General features: G+C 47.6%; 1 protein-coding gene across 1 annotated transcript in view; it reads right to left on the reverse strand.

Annotated features, from left to right (window-relative positions):
• The window catches only part of TMEM255A (transmembrane protein 255A), a 57444-nt gene extending 37432 nt beyond the window's left edge, over positions 1 to 20012 (reverse strand). The window contains exons 1-4 of the mRNA XM_039224406.1: positions 19903 to 20012; positions 13038 to 13180; positions 2953 to 3015; positions 576 to 665 (exon numbers count right to left, since the gene is read on the reverse strand). Of these exons, the coding sequence (XP_039080337.1) occupies positions 576 to 665; positions 2953 to 3015; positions 13038 to 13180; positions 19903 to 19960 (354 nt within the window). The 5' untranslated portion in view covers positions 19961 to 20012. The remainder of the gene's footprint in view (positions 1 to 575; positions 666 to 2952; positions 3016 to 13037; positions 13181 to 19902) is intronic.
• Positions 20013 to 21005: the final 993 nt, after the last annotated feature.

The following is a 21005-nucleotide window of genomic DNA, read 5'->3' on the forward strand; positions in this document are numbered from 1 at the left end:
TGGCACCCGGGCTCCAGGAATGGACTCTGAGTGGAGGCTTCTAACTCTGGGGCCTTCTCTGGAACCCAATAACATCACTAAATGCCAACCACGGTTGTAGGGACAGCAAAGTTCAGGTGCCTGAGAAAAGGTGACTCTGTCCTCATGGTCTGTTCTTGTGGCTGCTGAAGGCTCCAAGGCTCTCAAGTCATTGGCCTCCCTGCTCCTCCCTGTGTCCTCGCTGCCACTGTCACCTCCCAGCCATTTCCCTGGCCCCAAAGCCCTTCCCTCTGCCTTTCCAAATCTCAGCCACATGTCAAAGGCTTAGCTCCCACCACTACCAGGAAGCCTGCCCTGGCTGCCAGAGTGAGGGATAAACTGCTCTGGTACTTAGAGTTTATATACCCCCAGCTCCACCCCTGTTCTCTAGATGACCGTGTGTCCCGTGCTGTCCTCAACTGTCAGCAACTGAGCCAGGGATCTTGTTTTCTCCCGCTTCTATACCCCTCACAGCACTGAACACATATCCTGCACACTCATTAAAGCCTTTTGCTGTGTCGCACGTTGACTTGCACCCAGCACTTGTAAGTACTCACGATGTGTCTGGCAGCAAAGACTCCGTCGACAATGGCACAACAGAAGGCGGCGATCACCCCAAAGCTGATAAAGACGATGGAAGCCACCAGCTGCGAGGGTGAGGGGGAACAAAACAAAAGTGCATGTTAGCCTTCCACTCTTACTGCTTCTGCAGACTAGATGGTCCCCAAGAGAATGCCAATGCAGCCAACGCAGAACTCTGGCCACCCACCCCACGAGGGTGCTTTCTTCAACCATGCAGGATGAGTGGGAGCCAGGAGAGGCAGGGAACGGGCCACTGAAGCACTTTTACCATGTTCAGGGCAAGCTAAGAAACTCATTCAGTGAGTCTGTGAGCACCAAATGAAGAGGGTGACATCCAGCCAACTGTCCGAGGAGGAATGTGTGTGGCTCTTCCACACTCAGACTCAGAAAGATGCTGGACCTTTGACATCATGTGGTCCAACCCCTATTTTATTTACTGGGGGATTGGAGGCTCAAAGAGGGGAAGTGGTGTGCCCAGGGTCACCATCTGGTCTACAGAGAAACCTGGTGCCCACCAACTCCTAGTCCAGTGTTCTTCTCAACCCCTCACAGTGGGCACTGATGAAGACAGAGATGATCCTGAGGCCCCACACAACCCTACATGGCCTTCTGCATCACTGAGGAAAGAACAATCAACTTATTAAGATTTAAATACCAAAGACATCTGACAAGGGTTGAAGTCTCTGGAACCGATCAACTCTGTGTAATATATACACAATTTTTTAATGTATTATTTTTTATAAAATTTTTAATGTTTATTTATTTTTGAGAGAGGGAGACACAGAGTGTGGGGGGGGGGCAGAGAGACAGGGAGCCACAGAATCTGAAGCAGGCTCCAGGCTCTGAGCTGTCACTACAGAGCCCGATGCAGGGCTTGAACTCATGAACCTGGAGATCATGACTTGGGCCAGAGTTGGACGCTGAACCAACTGAGCCACCTAGGCACCTTAACAAAATTTTTAAGTAAGAAAAGGGTTTGCTTGAATCAGACAGCCCTATACTCATCATGTTATGTGATGAGTATGTATGTATATGTATATGAGTATATATGTTTATGAGTGTATATATATACGTATGTTATACGATCATGTTAAGTGACAACTTTTCCTAATAATCTGTCTTCTACTACAAGGGTGATACTACAACCCAACGTGGGGGGAGGTACTTACAGGGTGCCCATGTTGACCCTCAAGACTAGAGAGAATCCGTGTTTTGGTTCCTTGAGGTGTTTGGGGGTAAAGAGGGAGAAATAGCACAGCAGTGAACTGCTCTCCTGGGTAAAATCAAATCAAAGTCAAGGCCACCCTAAGGTTCTCCCTCCCCAACAGGCCAGGAGGAAATACTCGTCTCCTTCAGGAATTGTTCAGAAGCCTCTCCCCATAAATCTCACTTCACAGCGCTACAGAGAATTGGTAAATAATGGATGAACAATGTCATGAGACCAGCATTATTAGCTATGCTATGATCAGCTTTACAATTAAAACTCCCCCGTTATTTTGAATAATGTAAGCACCAAGTGCAAACATAACTGGCAGGGGAGGCGGGAAGTCTAGGTGAAATGGAAGAAGAGGACTATGAGCTCTCCCTTGAGGGTGATTCATCTGAGGACATACAGTTAGAGTTCTCTGTCCTGGGAGCTATGACGTTATCTGATTAAACTTGCTGTTAAATAGACCCTATTATCAAAGTCTAGATGCCACAGAGGCTTGTACTGGGGGAGCCTAATCAGTCCACCATCTGACCACTCACCAGGCATCTTGATTTACAAGCTAATCAAACTGCAAGATGCTTGCAATTCAGTCCATGCCAGGAAACCCAACAGCTTGCCCCTTGTGGCCCTCATTAGGACACAGAACTTTCTAGTTTTACCTCCTGCTACATGGTCCTTCTTCCTTTGAACCTTATAACACACTTAGCTTTGAACTATGGGTTGTGGGAATACTTTAGGTTGGCTTCGTAATTTTGTCTTCTGTGTGTCCCCAATGTGGTTTGTCCTCTTGATCTAAGTCTCCTAGACTGTAATACCCTAAAAGCCAGGCACCCTCTGCAAAAACCTCCCCCAAAGGTTATGCATCTGAGAGGGAGGAGGGAAGCAAAGGGCAAGATTCAGAATATTCTATCCTTCTGACTTAAGGAGACCAACTAGGGCACCAAGGGAGCGTCGGGCAAGATGAGAACAAGTCCCATACCACAGGGTCACTTTAGAACGAGTTCCCTGGAGGCTGAGGAGAGAAGGCAAAGGAGCAGGTCCTTTTGTGGCCCAATCTGGGCAACCTTAAGAAGTGTGTTCCTTAAGTCATAAATATATTGAGCTTTGTCAAAGAGTGTGATTCTGTAGCGGTGACAACTTACCATCTGCCGTTTGTTCTCGACAAGGTTTGATCCGATGATTCCAAGGAATGATCCAAAGCCGAGCTGCAAAGCAACATGGCAAAGAAAGGATGTGGGAATGTGGCCAGTCTGGCCACATGATGAGTGCAGCTCCTGGATATGGTGCAGGACAACGGGAAAGAACTGGGGCATAGATGCTGAAGCCACTTGCAGTTGTTACACAGATACGAAGTGTTCAATAAAAGCTTTTCTCCTGCTATTTGCAAAATTTTTCCTCGTAGAAATAAATCATACCGAAAAGCTATGAGTAAAGGTCAACCAGAGCTTTTCAGAGCCTGCCTATTTCAATGCCAATATCCATTACCTAGCGCGTGACTGGTGAGTCAGTAAGAGACATATAATGGTGAAAAGCACGCGTTATATTCTGATCTGAATCCTTTTTTATTTTTTTGAAAAGAGACCTTCTACTCTGATACATGGATTACAAAATGAAGATTTGAAATAGCAATTTTTGATGCATCTGGCACACTAATCAAACCCAGGAAGTACTTTAGAAATCAGCAAGCACCTTAACCTAGACTTTAAAAAAAAAAAAACAAACCCTGTTCTTTGAAAGCTTGTATTTGTGGCTGGCCCACTGCAATTTATGTTAGCACTTATTCACCTCCTCTTCCATCTCTGCTTCATTTATGGACAGAAAGCATTCATTAGAGGGCAAACTGAAATGGCAGCGTAAAACCCTGGGAAACAATTTCCCTGTCTAGGATGATGGCTCAGTGTAGCAGGTCCCACTTTCCTATCATTTCTGCCATTAGTGGACTGAGGTGGCCAGTCTCAGCTGCACACGATCACTAACCAAAGGCTGTTGATGGGGATAAAAACGGAAGTAAAGAGTGGTGAGCATGGACCAATAAATCTTAACACAAGCTCAGAGATGTAGTTATGTATCTCTTAACCTCACTAATGGTCCAGGTTTCCATCTTCAGCCTTATGTTGGCTAACAGGGGCATCTATTTCAGTCTGAGGCCCCCAAGCCTTACACCTGAGCTGGGAAATCTAATGGACCCAAGGGCCAGGCAGGATGTGGTGGGGCAGCCTGGGGGGCTGGATAGCTGTCTCAGAAACCCAGGGATGAAAGGGAAAGATGGGAAGGAATGAATACAAATTTCCAAGGACTCGTTCCGCAGGGCCACTCAGCCAGCAGCCCCTGTTGGGAAATAAAAGCCAAAGTGCATTAAGAGTATATCCTTTGCTATCCAAGACTGTAGTGAGAACATCCTCACTCAACAGGTAAGCTATGCCCATCTCCCACCTGCTTGCTTGCTTGCTTGCTTTATTTATTTATTTATTTATTTAAGAAGGAGAGAGTGGGGGAGAAAATCTCAAGCAGGCTCCTCACGGTGAGCACAGAGCCCGATGCTGGGCTGGATCTCTCGAACCACTGTGAGATCATGACCTGAGCTGAAATCAAGAGTTGGACACTTAACCGACTGAGCCACCCAGGTGCCCCAACACCTGCTCTTAGTTTAAATGTAATTGAAATGTGTTATTTTATACAGTATACTGCTTAAAACCTGGTTCTCACACTAGTCTGGCTTCCTGCCCCAGCTCTTCCACCTTTGTTTGTGGGATCTTGAACAAACTGTTTGGCTTCTCTAAACCTCAGTCTCCCTATCTGGAAAATGGGGACTAGAGCAGTGGCTATCTTGTAGGGCTCTTGCAAGCATAAACCAGGCTGGTACATTCAAAGAACTTAGCACAGTGCTTGGTGCACAGTAAGTACTCAGGAAATATTAGTTATTGTTCTAGTGATCATTACCATTAAAATTTTTTTGATGTTTATTTATTTTTTAAGAGAGAGAGAGACAGAGCACAGGCCGAGGAGGGGAGAGAGACGGAGACACAGAATCTGAAGCAGGCTCCAGACTCTTAGTTGTCAGCACAGAGCCCCACCCAGGGCTCAAACTCACGAGCTGTAAGATCATGACCTGAGTCGAAGTTGGATACTTAATTGACTAAGCCACCCAGGTGCCCCTGATAATTACCATTTTTGAAGGCATTTAACTTTTGGGTAGCACTAACCCAATTTGAGCTGGAAAATTGTATCATTGCTTGCTGTATTTCATAGCAAGAGCTTCATGTTTTCTCTTATCCACACCTCCAATATATTCCACAGCATTTTTTTTTTAGGAAGAATTCCATGAATAGTTTGTGCTTATGGCATTCTGGACCACTTGTGGAGATTGTGAGAAAGTCAGAGGCAGTTTCTTACATGGAAAATAAGTCCTTTGACCGAGCAGCTTATCAGTTTCCACAGATATTCACTTAATGGTCTCCTGGACCCCAACAGCAGTCTTGACCTTCAGACAGGAAGCAAAAAACCTCATCGTTCCTGGCACTCTCAAATAACTCTGATGGTAGTGGCCAGAAGAGGTGGGCTGAAGACTCATGGAATTGACTGGAAAGACAAGGCACTTAGGACTGAAGTCCCAGGTTAACCAGTTACTTCATTCAGTTCCCTCCCTTTCTTTCCATTCCATTCTAATCTACTCTGATTCATTCGGTTTTCTAATATTCACTAAGCACCTGTGCCAGATAAACAGGATGTGGTCCCTGCCCTCCAGGAGCTCCTAGTCCAGTGAAGGAGAGACAGACTGTGGCTTAAGGACCACAGGCAACGTATAAATATAGTGCTATAGGAGAAGAGAATAATTCATTTTGTATTACATCCTTGGCTCTGCTATTTGTAAACTGTGTGCCTTGGGCTAGTCCCTTAACCACTCTGCTTCAGGTTCCTCACTTGTAAAATGCAAACCATGATGGTAACTACCACACAGGGCTGCTGTGAGGATTAAATGAGATAAAGTATGTAGTGTGACTTCTACTGGGTATTTACCCAAAGAAAACAAAAACACTAATTCAAAAAGCTATATGCACCTCTCCATTTATTGCAGCATTATTTATAATAGCCAAGATACAAAGGTAATCTAAGTGTCCACTGCTAGATGAATAGATAAGGAAAGATGTGGAATGTATATGCAGTGGACTATGACGCGGCCGTAAAAGGGTGAGATCATGCCATCTGTGACAACACGGACAGACCTAGAGGGTATTATGCTAAGTGAAATAAGTCAGACAGAGAAAGACAGAGACCATATGATTTCATCATATGCGAAATCTGAAACACAGAACAAATGAATAAACAAACAAACAAACAAAAATCAGGATCAGACCTAAAGATACAGAAAACAAACTGATGGTTCCCAGAGGGAAGGGGTGGTGGTGGAGCATGGGCAAAATAGGTGAAGGGGAGTGAGAGACATAGGCTTCCAGTTATGGAATGAATACATCATGGGAATAAAATGCACAGCATAGGGAATACAGTCAATGGTATTATAAGAGCTATAATATTATAATAGCTAACATCTGTTAGATGGTGGCTATACTCGTGGTGAGCACAGCGTAATGGTTGCATCACTATGTCATACACCTGAAGCTAACATAGCCTATGTGTCAACTATACTCAAATAAACAAAAAAGTTTTTAATAAAGTATGTGGTGTGACTTGCATAAGGTAGGGTGCTAAATAAGTGGTAATTCTAAGATTTCACAGAGGAGAAGGCCTTTTAACGTGGGGTCAAAGATAGGTAGAGTTCACCAGTCAGGGAACTACTGCCTCTTGAGTCCGGCTGGAAGAACTCACCCACCTGGAGGACAGGTTGATGAACTCACCAGTGTTGCTAAAACCACCGTACATCTGAAAAGCATTTTAACTTAAAGCAGCATGTGCCCTCCATTTTGGTCACAGTAATGCTACAGAGTCTGGTGGAGCTGATACCGTTCCCTTTTGAAAGATAGGAACATGGTGGCCTAGAGAATTGTATGGACTCATCTCCTCTTACAGCAAGTTAATGACAGGGCCGGGACTAGTCCACAGGTGCCCTGACCAACAACTGGTGTTCTTTCAGCCACACTGTGTTGGCTTTGTGACGTGTTAGTAGAATAGTGACCTTCGTCACTTCCCCTCCATCTCCAGGAAAGAGGTTCCCTGCAAAGATGGAGTGAAACATCCTATCTGAGGAAGAGCTGAGGGGTTGGAAATAAAAAAAGGAAAATGAACAGAATTTCCTGAAATTGGGCAGCTACTTCTCATCGACTGTTTACTCCCCTGAGGCCTCAGAAAGGTAAGCTCTTTGGTTCTCCCTTGAGAACTGCATGGAATCACAGGAAGTGCAGACCTTTGGACCTCCATCTTGATTCCCCATTACCTGAATAAATAACCAATTTGCTTTGATTTGGCTGCCCTCCACTCGTTGAAGCAAAAGACAGATCATTAGACATCAAAGTCAGATTTAAGGGCCCTTTTTGGACTGGGCCGATTCCCATTCACTGCACTGAGGCTCAGAGGATTAGTTATTCAATACATGTTAATTGGACATCTACTCTGTGGCAGGCACCATGCTCTATCTGTGATTTGGAGGCCAGAAGTGGGGGCAGGGGGTATGATACTATGACCAATGAGACTCACCCTCAAGGAGCTATAATTAGGTAAACTAGCCTACAATTCTTTCCCATAATCCTGAAATCCACAAAGCTCTTAAAACCAAAAGTTTTTTTTTTTCGTAACTAGCTTGGTGGCAAAACCCTGAACTGGTGAACTGGTGTGAGATTATTTTACAATCTTTATCCACTTAGTAAAAACTCAGTTTATTAGAGAAATATGAAGGTGCTTGATTAAGGGGGTTTTCTCCAAACCCCACTGGGATGTTAGATAATATAATATATGCGCTGTATTATCTTTCTGAAATAAAAAAAAGAAATCTAGGGGCACATGGGTGGCTCAGTCCATTGAGCATGTGACTTCAGCTCAGGTCATGATCTTATGGTTCATGTGTTCGAACCCTACATTGGGCTCGCTGCTGTCGGCCTGTCAGTGCAGGGTCCACTTCAGATCCTGTGTCCCCCTCTCTATCTCTCCCCTTGCAAAAATAAATATAAAAAAAAGAAAGAAATCTAAATTCTCAAACACATCTGGCCCAAGGATTCAGATAAGGGATCGGGGACCTGTATAAACAAAGCTAAATGAGAATATGGCCCTACGGATGCCACAAAGCAGGATGTGAGTATTTTCCAGAAACCATGAGTAGGAGAAATTTATGGTATGGAGTTCAAAGATGGCAGACACCACTGTGAACCTCCGCAGTTGAAAAATGTCCCCGCCTTATGGGCAGGGAGGAGGGCACTTGTGGGGATGAGCACTGGGTGTTATATGGAAACCAACTTGACAACAAACTATTTGTAAAAAAAATAATAATAAAATAATAAAATAAAATCAGAAAAAAAAAAGAAAAATGTCTCGGCCTTGTCTTTAAGTTGGGATAGAACCAAGCATTTGGATAAACAGAGAGGAAGTGCAGGGAAGACAATGAAAATGACAGCAGCAAGGCAGAAAAACCCAAGTTGTGTTCAGGACAATGAATTGACAATTTTGGCAAAAAGAAGGGGAATGGGAGACCAGACCAAAGCATCTTTGGAACTCTTTGAATGACAAAACTAAGGAGGCAACAGGGAGCCAACAAAGGTTAGAACGTTATGGCATTACAAGCCTTATTTAGCAGATCCGGATTCAAGACTCATCTTGAAATGTACTTCCTAAGGTACGAACTTTATTTTAGAATGCTTTTATATTTTAGAAATATTCTCAACAAGAGATGGATAAAATGTCTCCCTAATTCACAATAAACTACAAAATCCCACCATCGAGAGTTCTGGATGTTTCCTTTGCATTCTTTAGTCTAAACTTTGTTGGATTTATCAAGAATCTTTACGTGTGAAGCTTGGGCCACATCTGCCTAAAGAAAGTTTCTGGTCCATTGTTTTGAATGATCCCTGCTGTCTGTTTCCTACTATCCCACGGTAACTCTGATACAATTTTTCCATTCACACACACACACACACACACACACACACACACACACACACCTTGGAAACGGGGCTGAAACTCCTATTTTTTTTCTCCTGAAAGAAAACCCAGGTTGGTATGGGCCTCAGCAGTACAACAGCTGGGGAGAGGGTGCAAGAATGAAAGATTTCCACCCTGATCAGGTGGCCAACCCCATCCTGTGGGTTGCTTGGGAAACACATGTAAAGGCCTCGTTCTCCCGGATCAAAGGTTAAAGTGTTACAGAGAAGGGGCCGGCTCTCTCCCCTGCCCTTTTCAGCTTTATACAACACCTGAGCCTCTAGCCTCTTTTAGGTCTCCCGTGTAGAAGGTTCACCAAACTCTTCTGCAATGGAATATGTCTGGAACATCTGTGGACAGTAAAAATCCTAAGCCAGTTTGTCTTTCTTTATCAGTTTTAAGTTTTTAACAAAACTGCACAGTGCCACTTGGACACATTGGCACATCTTAAAGACGTGCTCAGGTATGCAGGTACCACATTCTAGCTCAGAGTAGCTCATGCCCTATTATAATGCATCTCCCTGTACAAGGGCAGCTCGCTTGGCAAAATGAATATGCCCCAGAAAACTTTCACGGGAGTTTGAGCTGTGCAAACGTAATTGTATTTTAATATGCCTGAGGCTCTATATTTAAGTGAGTTGTATGTACAATAAGTCTTCTTTTAATCAAATAACTGCTCCCTAATTTGTCTGTTTTGAAATTTTGAATTCTCATGTACTGTGACCGCATTTAACCAGCAGAGCTAACCCTAAAACAACAGAGTTCCAAGTAACCCAAATTTTTCGTATTTCTATACAATGATCATTTATATTCAAAGTGACCAATTTGCCAGTGTGGAATCCTAAAATGCTTGGCTTTCTTGCTGAGCATATTTTATTTATTGGGTTTGAGTTCTCCAAGTGGTTGCTGGTTCATTTGAATTAGGCTCCCCTGGGGTATTTAGTAAAATGCAGATTCAATTTGTAATTGCTTTTCCAATCAAAAGTTAGCTCATCAAAAGGAAATTCAGGTTCCTGGGACCTACCTGAACCTACCAAATTGAGTCTCTGGGGGTAGGGAGCTGAGGTCTGCATTTCCCACAGCTTCACCAGGTCATTCTCCTGCACACCAAAGTAGTGAAACCACTGGCTTAGAGTTTCTACAGTGCCTACCTCTCTAATAACCAAACGGGTCAATGAGTGAAAGCACCCCAGTCCTGGATGAATCCGGATTGTCAGGCACATACTGTTTCAGAGGACTGAGTCATCACCGTATTTGCTACAACATGATCTGACCTCTAAACCCAAATGGATTTTTCTGCCTTTCAGTCTGCAATCTTCCCCGTTCACTTTCTATAATTAAAACTCATTTTAAAGAAACAATCTACAGGAGCTTGAAGAGCACAATTTTAAAGGTTAAACCATGGGGCACACCGTCTGTTAGGGATGGTTCTCCTCTTCACATTTCCATAGTAGCTTTTAGTGAAACACACACACAGGCATGCGCCGCTTCAACTTCCCGAGCTAGGTGAACATCAGGTACTCGGACACCAACAATCGCCCGCCCTCCTTGCTTTGTTAATGCTTCCAACCTAGCCACCCACAGGCAGCTACTCTACAGAGCAGGTTCACAGCCACTGTTCTAGAATAGGAGTTCCTACTCTTACATGACACGGAAAATACCTGTTCCTCACCCATGGGGAGTCTGACTCTTGGCTTTGAGCATCTGCTCATCCGTCAGAAACATTTTAGAAAACGCCGCTAACCTGAAGCACACAGTCACACGGACCCTATAAATTGCCTTTCCAAACCACCAAGACGCAATCTTACCTCTCCTTTCCTCCTCGCCCCCCTCGCCTGTGTTTAAAAATAAAACCCAATTCTGCTGACGACTGGCTTTCTTGCCTCACCACAGGAAGGGGACTGGGTGAGTTCTCACATCACACGTTTAACAGAGGGCACACAAACGGGTGTCTGCGGGACACCTGCCCTTGGCTGGAGGGAGCCCTGCTCACCCCAGAGCTGCAAGGAACTTCCCAGGCAGCCTTCAGCTGGGGGGGAGGGGGAGGGGGAGGCATGTCTGGCGCCAGCTAGCTAGGGCTATTGAGGAGGCTGACGGTGGAATCCGTGGCCTAGGCAACCCTGGTCAGGCTTGGTCACTCGCAGCTCCAGGCTTGTCAAAGTCATCCATCTTTAATCCTTTCCTCTCCCTTGACTTCTCTCTCCAACCCCACATCTCCAAAAGATAAAAAGAAAAAGAAGAAAAAAGAAAAACAACAACACAAACATGTGACCTCTTTGCTGTACTAAATATACATAAAAGAGCCATCCTAAACTTCCAAACTTCCTTCCTGCTCTCTCCAATGACTTACCATTGGGAAGTCATATAGTTGATAGTGAAAATATGACCCTACCTCTAGGGTGAGGCTTTTGGGATCAGCAGCAGTGTATGGCGATCCAAATAAGGCTCATGTGGGCTTTTGTTTTTCTTTCCTTTTCTTTTCCCCAGATTTACTGAGGTATAAATGACAAAAGAAAGTGTATATATGTCAAGGATACGACACAATGATCTGCTATAAAATGAGCCTATGTGTGTGAAGAGCTCAGTGGTTTCCAGAGTGGATCACACGCACCCAGGGGATGGATACAATAATCCACTGACACAGGAAGAAACTATTCGAACTCTCGTGCCCTATTTATTGTTTAGCTAAACCAGTAAGAAAGAAATTAAGCATTACAAATATTCAATAAACAGACTAGCACTGGCGCCTTCCCCCGGTGTGAGTGTCAGATGACAAGGTCAGCTGTCTTGTGGAGGAAACAGCAAGATCTAAGTAGCAACCAGCAACCGGTTGATGGTGGGGCCTCTGACGTGTGTGTCCAGATCGTGTTATTGAGTTTTAACTAAACTGGTCCCTACCAAACCGACAGGTGGTTTGGAGAGCCTCCTGCTGAGAAACCGCAAATTGAAGATGACCCTAACAATGTAAGTAAGCAGAAGTGAGCCACAAGAAAACGGCACAATTGACACTTGTCTCAGGATGAGCTTTTTGTCGGCTACACAGTGAGATGGACATTAAAAAACCAATGATGCCATGTTGCATGGTGACGGACAGTGGCTACACTTGTGGTGAGTATAGCATAACCTATAGGGATGTTGAATCCCTATGTCGTACACCAGGAAGTAATGTAATATTGTATGTTGACTATACTCAAATTGAAACATTTTTAAACATGATGCCAATGGTAACCTAATTGTATCTGATAAGTCAGCCAAAAGGGTTCAAAATTATCTAGCGGGCTATTTGAAATAAGGATTTATAGTCACTACCTTTTCCTTTTAAGTTTTTTTTTAATGTTTACTCATTTTTGAGAGAGACAGAAAGAGAGAGAGGGAGAGAAAGAGAGGGATACACAGAATCTGAAGCAGGCTCCAGGCTCTTAGCTATCAGCACAGAGCATGACGTGGGGCTCAAACTCACTAACTGTGAGATCATGACCTGAGCAGAAGTCGGACACTTAACCGACTGAGCCACCCAGGTGCCTCTATAGCCACTACCTTTAATGACAGACTTCACTCAAAGTGCATGTCATCCTTTGACGTTTTAGTGTTAGCATGAAGGTAATAAAATTATTTCTTTTTAATCTAATTTTTGAATTTCCATGTTGGTATGTTTTACGAACATGTATAAAACCTATAAATAAGTAATAGATATACATTATTTTAGAAGTAAATATTCCACATGTCTTTCCTGAGAGGAGATCAGTGCTGACAGTTCTAGAGTGTCAAGCTGTCATCAGATTTCAGGTAAGATCAGGTGACCCCTATTATATATTGGAAAGCAGATGCTGAGAGAGAAAAGGACCTCAGCCTAAAGTTAACACTGCTAGTTGGTTAACACCTCCTAGACAAGGAAACCAAGGGCCTAAAGAATGAGGTGACTTGCTCACAGCATCGCACTGCTAATTAGGGATAGAGCTGGGATTCTTCTCAGTCTAGTGCTCTTCTCAATGGGCCCAGAGTCGCCTCTCTATACACATACAGGGCAGTACATAGGAGGAAGCCTGAGCAAACACTAGAAACTCAGACTATTGAAACAGTCAGAGTAGAACCCGAAAGACTGGACAGCAAGCCCCTGAGACCTACCTAGGTCTTTTATACTTACAATAACTCCCGGGTAATAACCTCCGACAGTCACATTCTGGGTCCTGGTGGTTGCGGCAAGGCCCACCGTGAGAATTAACACCGACACAATAAGCAAGGTCACGGTGACGTAGATGGAGTTTCGTTTCCTTCGATTGAAGGCTCCTGAAAGCACACAGAGAAACTGAAGTTGTTCATCTGGGCCGGAGAAGGGCATGGACTTGAAGGAAAAATTGCTGGGAAGGCCTTCCTTTCCTACCCCAACTGGTAGCTGGGGTTACCCCTGGGGAGTGGAATTATGGGGAAGAGATGGGGCTTCGGGGTTTTTTGCACTCATCAAGTGCTGTGTTTACAGGAAAAAGATATACATTTCCAGTCTGAAAATGAACAACAGAAGGAATCTTAGCTGTTCATAAAAATAAATAAATAAATAAAACCAACACAACAAATTTTTGTGCTTTTTGGCATTCTGTGAAAGATGTGTCGTACACACTTAGTAGAGTGCTTTTTAAGGCCAAATTACAAGCCCTATGATAAATGGGAAGCGTACGTGTGGAGGCATTAAATGAAAATATTTTAAAGCCAAAATGCAACCAAGAAGGGTTTTTTTTTATAAGCTGGAGATATGAAATTTCATTTTCAGTGTAAATATCACAACCGAGCCAGGTGCTGGGATTTTTTTTTTTCATTTATTTCTGACATTTGCCACCTCATGTATAAACTTTAAAATGGTGCGTTGGCAAGATTTGTCACATAACAAATGTGTGTAATAAAGTAAGTGTTTGGAGGCCATTAGTCCACAACGATATGAATCGGGGGAGGCAGATGGGGAAGATTATAACTTACACACATTTAGGCTTATGTGAGGGTGACATAAATATAAATGATAGGAAACGCGTTCTCCTACTCAGTGCTTATCAGACACGATAGCGCAAACTAATATTTTTTTTTCGAGACCAGGCTTCCAATATTTTTTTTTTCGAGAACAGACTTATTAAGTCAGATAGAAAAATGGCATCTAGACTCGCTTTTGAATTTAATTTTTTTTCTTTAAAGGAATGGAGCACCGCTCCGCATTCGGCGGGCGTTTTTCCGAGTCCCTCCAACAAGGGGATAGGGGAGTCTCGACAGGAGCTACCAGGGGTGAGGTCTCACCTCTGAGTTCCGAGAAAACACGCAAGTGGGGGGGACTGGGAGGAGGGTCCAGTTCTCCAGTGAGGAGTAGGAAGCAGCGGGGAGCCTTACGATGGGGTCACCCACCCCTGTGGCTTGGCGGGCATTTAGGGGCCTAAAGAAGCCCCTGGAACCCGCTCCCAGGACCCCACCATTTCGGGAGGAGGCCGCACTTCAGCCGCAGGGCAGCGGCTGCTTTCGAAGGCACCTAGACTGCACCGCTGGGAGGGATAGGAGCTGGGGTGCAGGACGGGGGAGGGAGGCGAGATGAGCGGCGAGACCCCGAGGCCAGGAAGGGCTGTGGCCCGGCCCGCGCAGCCCCCAGCAGCGCCGGCCTCCCGGAGGGGACGGGGCGCGCCACCCCGGATTCGCGCCCCTCTCCCCCGTCCATCTTGTCTTCCCCGGGGCCGTCCCCACCGAGGGCTCCGAGGGAGGTGGGAGGGGCTGGCGGTCTCCCCTGACGTCAGCCTGGAAAGTGAGCGACGTGACTCATCAGGGTCATTTCTAATGCGATCCCGCTCTAAGACGATTTCACATTGCGGGATGGAAGGGACTGGAGCGTTTAGAGGAGCCCAGATCCCGCCCTCAGAGGAGAGGCCGGGAGAGTTGGGAGATGGAGGCTCCTCTCCGGTGGGGCCTGAGTCCGGCCTCCACCGGGAAGAGCATAAAGGTCCACTGGGGACACCTGTGACATCAGGGCCCTTCGTGAGACAGGGCTGTTTGGGATGCAAATGGCGGGCTGACTGGTGGAAACACCGAGAGCAGAGCTGCGGACTGCGGGGGGGAGGGTGTGTGTGTGTGAGGGGGCAGGATTTATTTCCTGCTCGGCCGAAGGGTAGTCAGCCTTCGTCTGGGTCTGGGTCTCGAGGGGTTCCTTAAATGAGTGTCTAAAGCAGGGTCCTTGAGTCTGTTCCTTGATAGATGCTTCTGGGTGAACAGAGGGGCTCTAACAAAAACCTGCCTACCTCGCCTTCCATTCCGTCTGCCTTCTCCTTGTCACTCGCCCCCTCTGAGCCCTCCCCTGCCTCAAATTAGCAGAACACAGTGAGGAAACATCTGGAGCGGCCAGGGGTTATCTTAGCGACGCAGGAAAGTGTCTCAACACCTCATACGGAAAACGTATAACTTGAGAGACTAAATTGGGGGAGTGCATGTATGGCCCTTCTGATTTTTTTGGTATCACTCGCCTGCCCACTTCTTCCTTGCCAAGTGGCTTTAAATCCTATTCACAGCTCTCGGGTCTCCTTTGCAAATATCACTCTAGCTCTTAAAAGCACAGGAGCCAGGTCAGAAAAGTGACTCAGCAAACCACATGGTGTCATTTGAAAATCTTTTTTTTTTTCCCTCTTGCTTGGGAACCTGAATTGAAAATCCAGTCAGTTGGGAAACCCAGGGAAAGATCCTACAGATTTCCAGGGGCCTTGCCTCCAAATAGGATTTGTTCTGAAAATTCCCAAGAAAACTCTCTCATCACTAGGCTGAATATCTAGTCTCTGTCCTCTTCCTCCCCCTAGTCCCCCCTGTCACGCCCTCCCCCAAGTCACCCCCCCTACTTTACACTGTAAGGACTATAATTGTGGAAGATGAAATTATTTCTAGCTGTGCTTGGGGAGATCGTCATAAGGAACTGAGTGGGTGAATGCTTTTGAAAAGTGAAGAATCACCTCTCCATTTAGTGTCAGTTTGACTTAAAAGTCACCTCTACTTAGAGCAAGACACACCTGTTCTCTGAATGTGTGGCCCAGGCTGCTAAAAGGTACATATTCCTGGTGATTGTTTCATTTTAGAAGGAAGCCCTCTTCTTATTAGGGAACAGTTTGGGGCCTGCCTTAGATGAGACCCGTGAATACAGGAACACCTGATTCCGATTTTGTTTAGTTAATCATCATTTGAAAAAACTCCGGATACCAGGAGGTGCTTAAATAAAGCAGGAGGCAGGAGGCACCAGAAAACAATGCCTTCACAGTGGTTGACACCTAAGAGAGGAGTCGATACTTGTTGAATAAACCAGAGGCAACATATCAGAATGTCTTCCCTTCTAATCAAAAAGGCGTGCGGGGAATTGTGTGAATAAATATGAGCCGTGTTCATAGAACTGATTTTTAAAATTAGGGTACACCCGAGGGGTCCCCAGAACTAAAAGCCTCTGGTCAACTAGTGTCACAAAACCCCAGTGTCTCCCACTAGCCCGCCGGCTTGGCGCCCAGCGGGTTTCTGTTTAAACAACACAACCACCCCTGCAACCAAGAGCAGTGGGAGAGTCTGAAATCCCGTCATGGGCATTGCCTGCCCCTCTTCCGCCCCCAGCAGCTGCAGAGCTACTGCGGCCCTCCCTCTCTGCAGTGCCCCACCTCCACCCCAGATTCGTGACAGCCAGGATCCTCAGCTCTAGGAGCACCCAATTATTTGCTGTTTCCACCCTTCCAGATACAGCCTGGTTTCCCCCCTGGTCCGAGCCCCCACCTGCACTGCAGTCTTTGAATCTGAGTCCCTCTCTTCCTCTAAAATCTACTCAAAACTCACCTCCTCCGAAAGTTTTTCTTGCCAAGCCCAGGCTATTCTAATCACTCATTATTTCATGTCCCTGAATTCCTATATATCTTACTCAATACACACATCAGTGGTGACTGCCACCGCTACCCTTGTAAATTGTGGGTCTGGCACACGAGCTATATGAGAAATCCCGATCCAGGATTGTGTATCTGACAGGAACGAAGATGTGGGTGGCCAGAAGGTGGGATGATGATTATCTCTGCTTACTCATGTTTTACCTGTACGTGCTCTCGATCACCCCCTTGATTACAGGGTGTGTAATCGCCATGGGAGTGCAGCAAGGAGCAGGGGCCCAGTATCCTGTCCTATACACTATGTTGTCTATGACTGGCTACTTTGGAGGGCTCATCTTTAGAACCAGTGAGGATTTGCTTACCTGAGTCAGCTTTGCCACACAGGGAGGGTCCCGGGAAGTCCCAGCCTTGCACATCAGTGGAAACAGGTGGCTGCTCATGCAAGAGCCTCAAGGCTGCCAATCTCCCAAACATTTCCTTAAAGTCGCTGATATCCTGCGTCCCCCCCCCCCCCCCCCGCCTTTGGCAGTTCTTTGACCAGAGACATCCCAGGTCACTGGTGAATGACAAATGTGTTATTTGGGAGAGGAGCGTCATGCTGTAGTGGAAGTGCCTTAGCGCCTGGGGGCGGTGTTGCCAAAAGGGAGAAAGGGGTTGCTGCGAGGGGATGCAGGGGCGCTGGAGTCAAATTACCATCTTCATATTGCCCAGCGCCTGCTATGTTCCAAGCCTTGTACTAACCCTTCATCCCCAGGCAGCCAGCAAACGTAGAGTGCAGGCACCTTGGTGCAGTGTGTGTCTTAAATTTTACTGTTCGGGCTGCGGTTGTGTCTTGCCTGCAGAGGGAATCCCCTCAGAAATGCTGCCCCTTGGGGACCGAAACACTACCCCCCACCTCCATTTCCCCTCCCCCCACCCGCCCCCGTCACATGCAAGGGAAGGTGGCGTTGCCAGAACTGAGTTAAGTGGGAGTAGCTCCTAAATAGCCTAGACGCTGATTCAGGCCTGGGTTGTGCGGGACTCGAGCCAGGGAACTCCGGGGAGACTCCCCGGTCCAAACTGGAAACCCTGGGTTACCACTCGGCTCAGGAATTTGCTAGTGTCCTGGGTCTGCGGACTTTACAAAGCAGGATGCGTGGACAGGCTCCAGCGTCTATGAGGGATTTAGGATCCTTTTCCCACAGTGTTGAGTCTGGGCTGGGCGAAGCCCCCTCAGCTTCTTAAAACGCCAAGATTGGCCAAGGGCCCCTGGGAGCCCAGGAAAGAACTCTCTTCATCTTGTTCCCCAACCTGCAGAGCCGTGTGCCAAGTAGCAACGTTTTAAGGCCTGGGCACCTAACCTGCCCACTCCTCCTCCTCCCCCCCAGGCAGACGGCCAAACGCGGAGGCTGGCTTTGCAGGTGGCTGTGGCCCTCTGCACACACGGGCGCTGCGTGCCCTCGCCCTCTTCCCCCCCCCCCCCCCCCCGCCCTCCCTGGCGCAACAGTCTGGCGTCGGGGAGCCGGGGGCTGCGCTGGCGCCACAGCTGGCCAAGGTGAGGAGTGCATTCTGTGTGCCTGCATGCGCGTGCGTGTGTGAGAGAGTGTGTGTGTGTGTGTGTGTGTGTGTGTGAGAGAGAGAGAGAGAGAGAGAGAGAGAGAGAGGGCGCGTGTTAGACAGCTGGGGGGAGTCTGGTACTGCTGGGTTCTGGATTCGGACCCAAGTCCTCATTTGGACCACGTTGCAAGTGACTACACCCTTAGAAATTAAACAACAAAAAAAAAAAGAACAAATTCTCATACTGAATATGCAAAACCATTGAAAATACGAATCTTCCCACCATCTAGAAGATGACACTTTCTGGGGCCCCTCCGGGGAACGAATTCCGTGCAGACCCGATCTTTTGCAGGCAGTAAGGAGCTCCCATAGGGGGTTCAGCCCTCTCCCCGCCCCCTCCTTTTGAAATGTTCCCGCAAATTCCTCGGAGAAGACCTGAGAAGATTGGATGGCAGGAATTCGGGACGAAGGAAATTTGCAGAATGTAAAGTATGTTGGCAAAAGATAATTCGATTTGGTTAAAGTGTGTCCGAGGCGAATTTTAAGATTAGGTGGGATCATGGCTTGACAATCCCCTCCCGCTCTCCTGGGCTACAAATTAATTTCTCCGCCCAGTGAAATCATAGGGCTTGGGAAGGTGCCTAACAGCTGAGGGGGACTGGGTTTGTGTTTTGTTTGTAACTACCCAAAAGCAGCTTCGAGGGGCAGCCAAGTTGATGCCTTATCTGATGAGCTGTCCCCCAGATTTGATGAGGAAAAGTGTTGAACCAAATCAGGCTAGTGGGTCTCCCCCTCCCCCTCCATTCCACTCCGAGAGGGAAAGCGCTACTTCAGAAGATGCGCGGGCTCGCGCTCGCTCTTTCTTTCTCGCGCTCTCACTCGTCTCCCGCCCCCCCCCCGCCACCTTTTTTTTTTTTCCACACTCACGCACATTCCGTGCATTTGGAGCAGAATAGAAATCAAATTCAAGGAATGCTGATCCTGCCGCTGCAGATGGCAGGGCTGGGCCGTCTTGAGTGATTCCTTACTAGTTCCCCTCCCGCCAACCCCCCTCCTTTCCCCCCCCAACCCATCCCTCAGGGTTGCGCAAACTCCCCCACCAGCGAGGTGCAAGTCTGCGCCCCCACCACCACTGCAGCTCTGAATTTCTGGGCAGCTTCGACAGAGTTGGGAGGGGGCGAGGACTCTGCTTTTCCTAATTGTCGTTAGTCGTGAGCTCTTAGAAGTGACGGGGACTTTGCAAAGAGGGAGCGTCGAATGGAAAGCGAAGGCGCAGGTTGCAGGGAAGTGTTTGGATCTCCAGACAGCGGGGATTTACCACCAGCTGCAAGTCTGTCGGCACACGCACACAAACACGCACACACCCGCACTCCGAGGCCGGGATACTCCGACGCAAGCTAGGCTCTCCAGTCTCCGCGCGTCGCCCCCGCCCCCGCCGGGCCGCTCCCTTGGGGCTCCGGTCGGCGACCCAGACTCAGAGGAGCTGGTACCCCCTATCTAGCCCCGCTTCCCGCTCCCCGGCTCCCGGAGGAGGCCGGGGCGCTCGGAGTCCGGAGGGCAGCGCACTCACCCCAAGCCGCCGCCGCCCCTAGGAAGGGCGGCTGGACTTACCCATGGAATCGGGCAGGGACATGTCGCTGGACCGCTGCTGAGTCAGGGACTGATGCATGGTGAAAGCTGCCCTGTGGCCCGGGCCCCCGAAGCTGCTTCGCGTGCCCCCGGCTCAGGGCGCCCCGCAGAGCATCCTACTCCGCGGCTGCTGCTCCCTGTCCCTCTGAGAGCAGAGACTGCCTCTGGTTGCGAGCTGCAGCCTAAGTGCTGCCTCCCCCTCCCTTCCCCTCTTCTCCCTCCCTCCTCTTCTGCCTCCCTCTGCTCTGGGAGGCAGCAGCATTGGCGGTCCGAGCGGCGGAGTGCGCTTGCGCAAGACCCCCCCACCTCTCCCCCTTGGCCCCCCCATCCTAGTTATCCACCTCCCAGCCTCCCAAGCCAGACAGGGAGCCGTTTTAGCCCCTTGGGGCCAGGGCTGCGCAGAGAAAGAGGGGGGGAGGCTACAGCCTGGGGCCGACCGGCCTTCTCTGTAGTTTGAGAGAGGGTCTTGGACAAGCATCCTGTTCTAGGATTTATAACTGGGGAGGGGGCAGAGTCAGAGGTTCAGAGCTGATGAATACACACACACACACACACACACACACACACACACATTTGTGCAGGTTTGGTCTTAGTGCTTCCAGAATGACATAATGGAGCTGGAGATGATCCAGAGAAGGGCCACTCTACAATCAAGAGGATGGGGGAGGGTAGAGGGGGCTGCCATGTGAAGATAGATTAAACAAATGCAGACTCTTTAGTCTAGAAAGATGAAGGCTGGGAAGAGATGTGACCAGAGTGTATAAAATTATGCAGAGATGGAGAGAGGGAACACAGCCTTATTCACCAGATCTGAGAATTCTAGAACCAACAGCCCCCTACGAGCCTGAAGGAGATTCAGCTAAAGCAAATATGACTCGGCATCAGCACCACCCTGGTCTGGGCTTTGGTAGAGATGCTTTTACGAGATGCTTTTATGTCGACGATCTCATTTTCTCATCACAGCAGCCATGCAAAGCAAGAAGAGGAAGTATCAACACTCCCATTTTACAGATGAAGAAACTGCATCTCAGAGAAGGGATGAAAATTTCCTGCAGCTACTCCACCAGTAAGTGGCAGAGGTGGGA

This window comes from Hyaena hyaena, unplaced genomic scaffold (genome assembly GCF_003009895.1).
Source record: "Hyaena hyaena isolate Hyena2069 unplaced genomic scaffold, ASM300989v1 scaffold_1629, whole genome shotgun sequence".
Classification (NCBI taxonomy): Eukaryota; Metazoa; Chordata; class Mammalia; order Carnivora; family Hyaenidae; genus Hyaena; species Hyaena hyaena.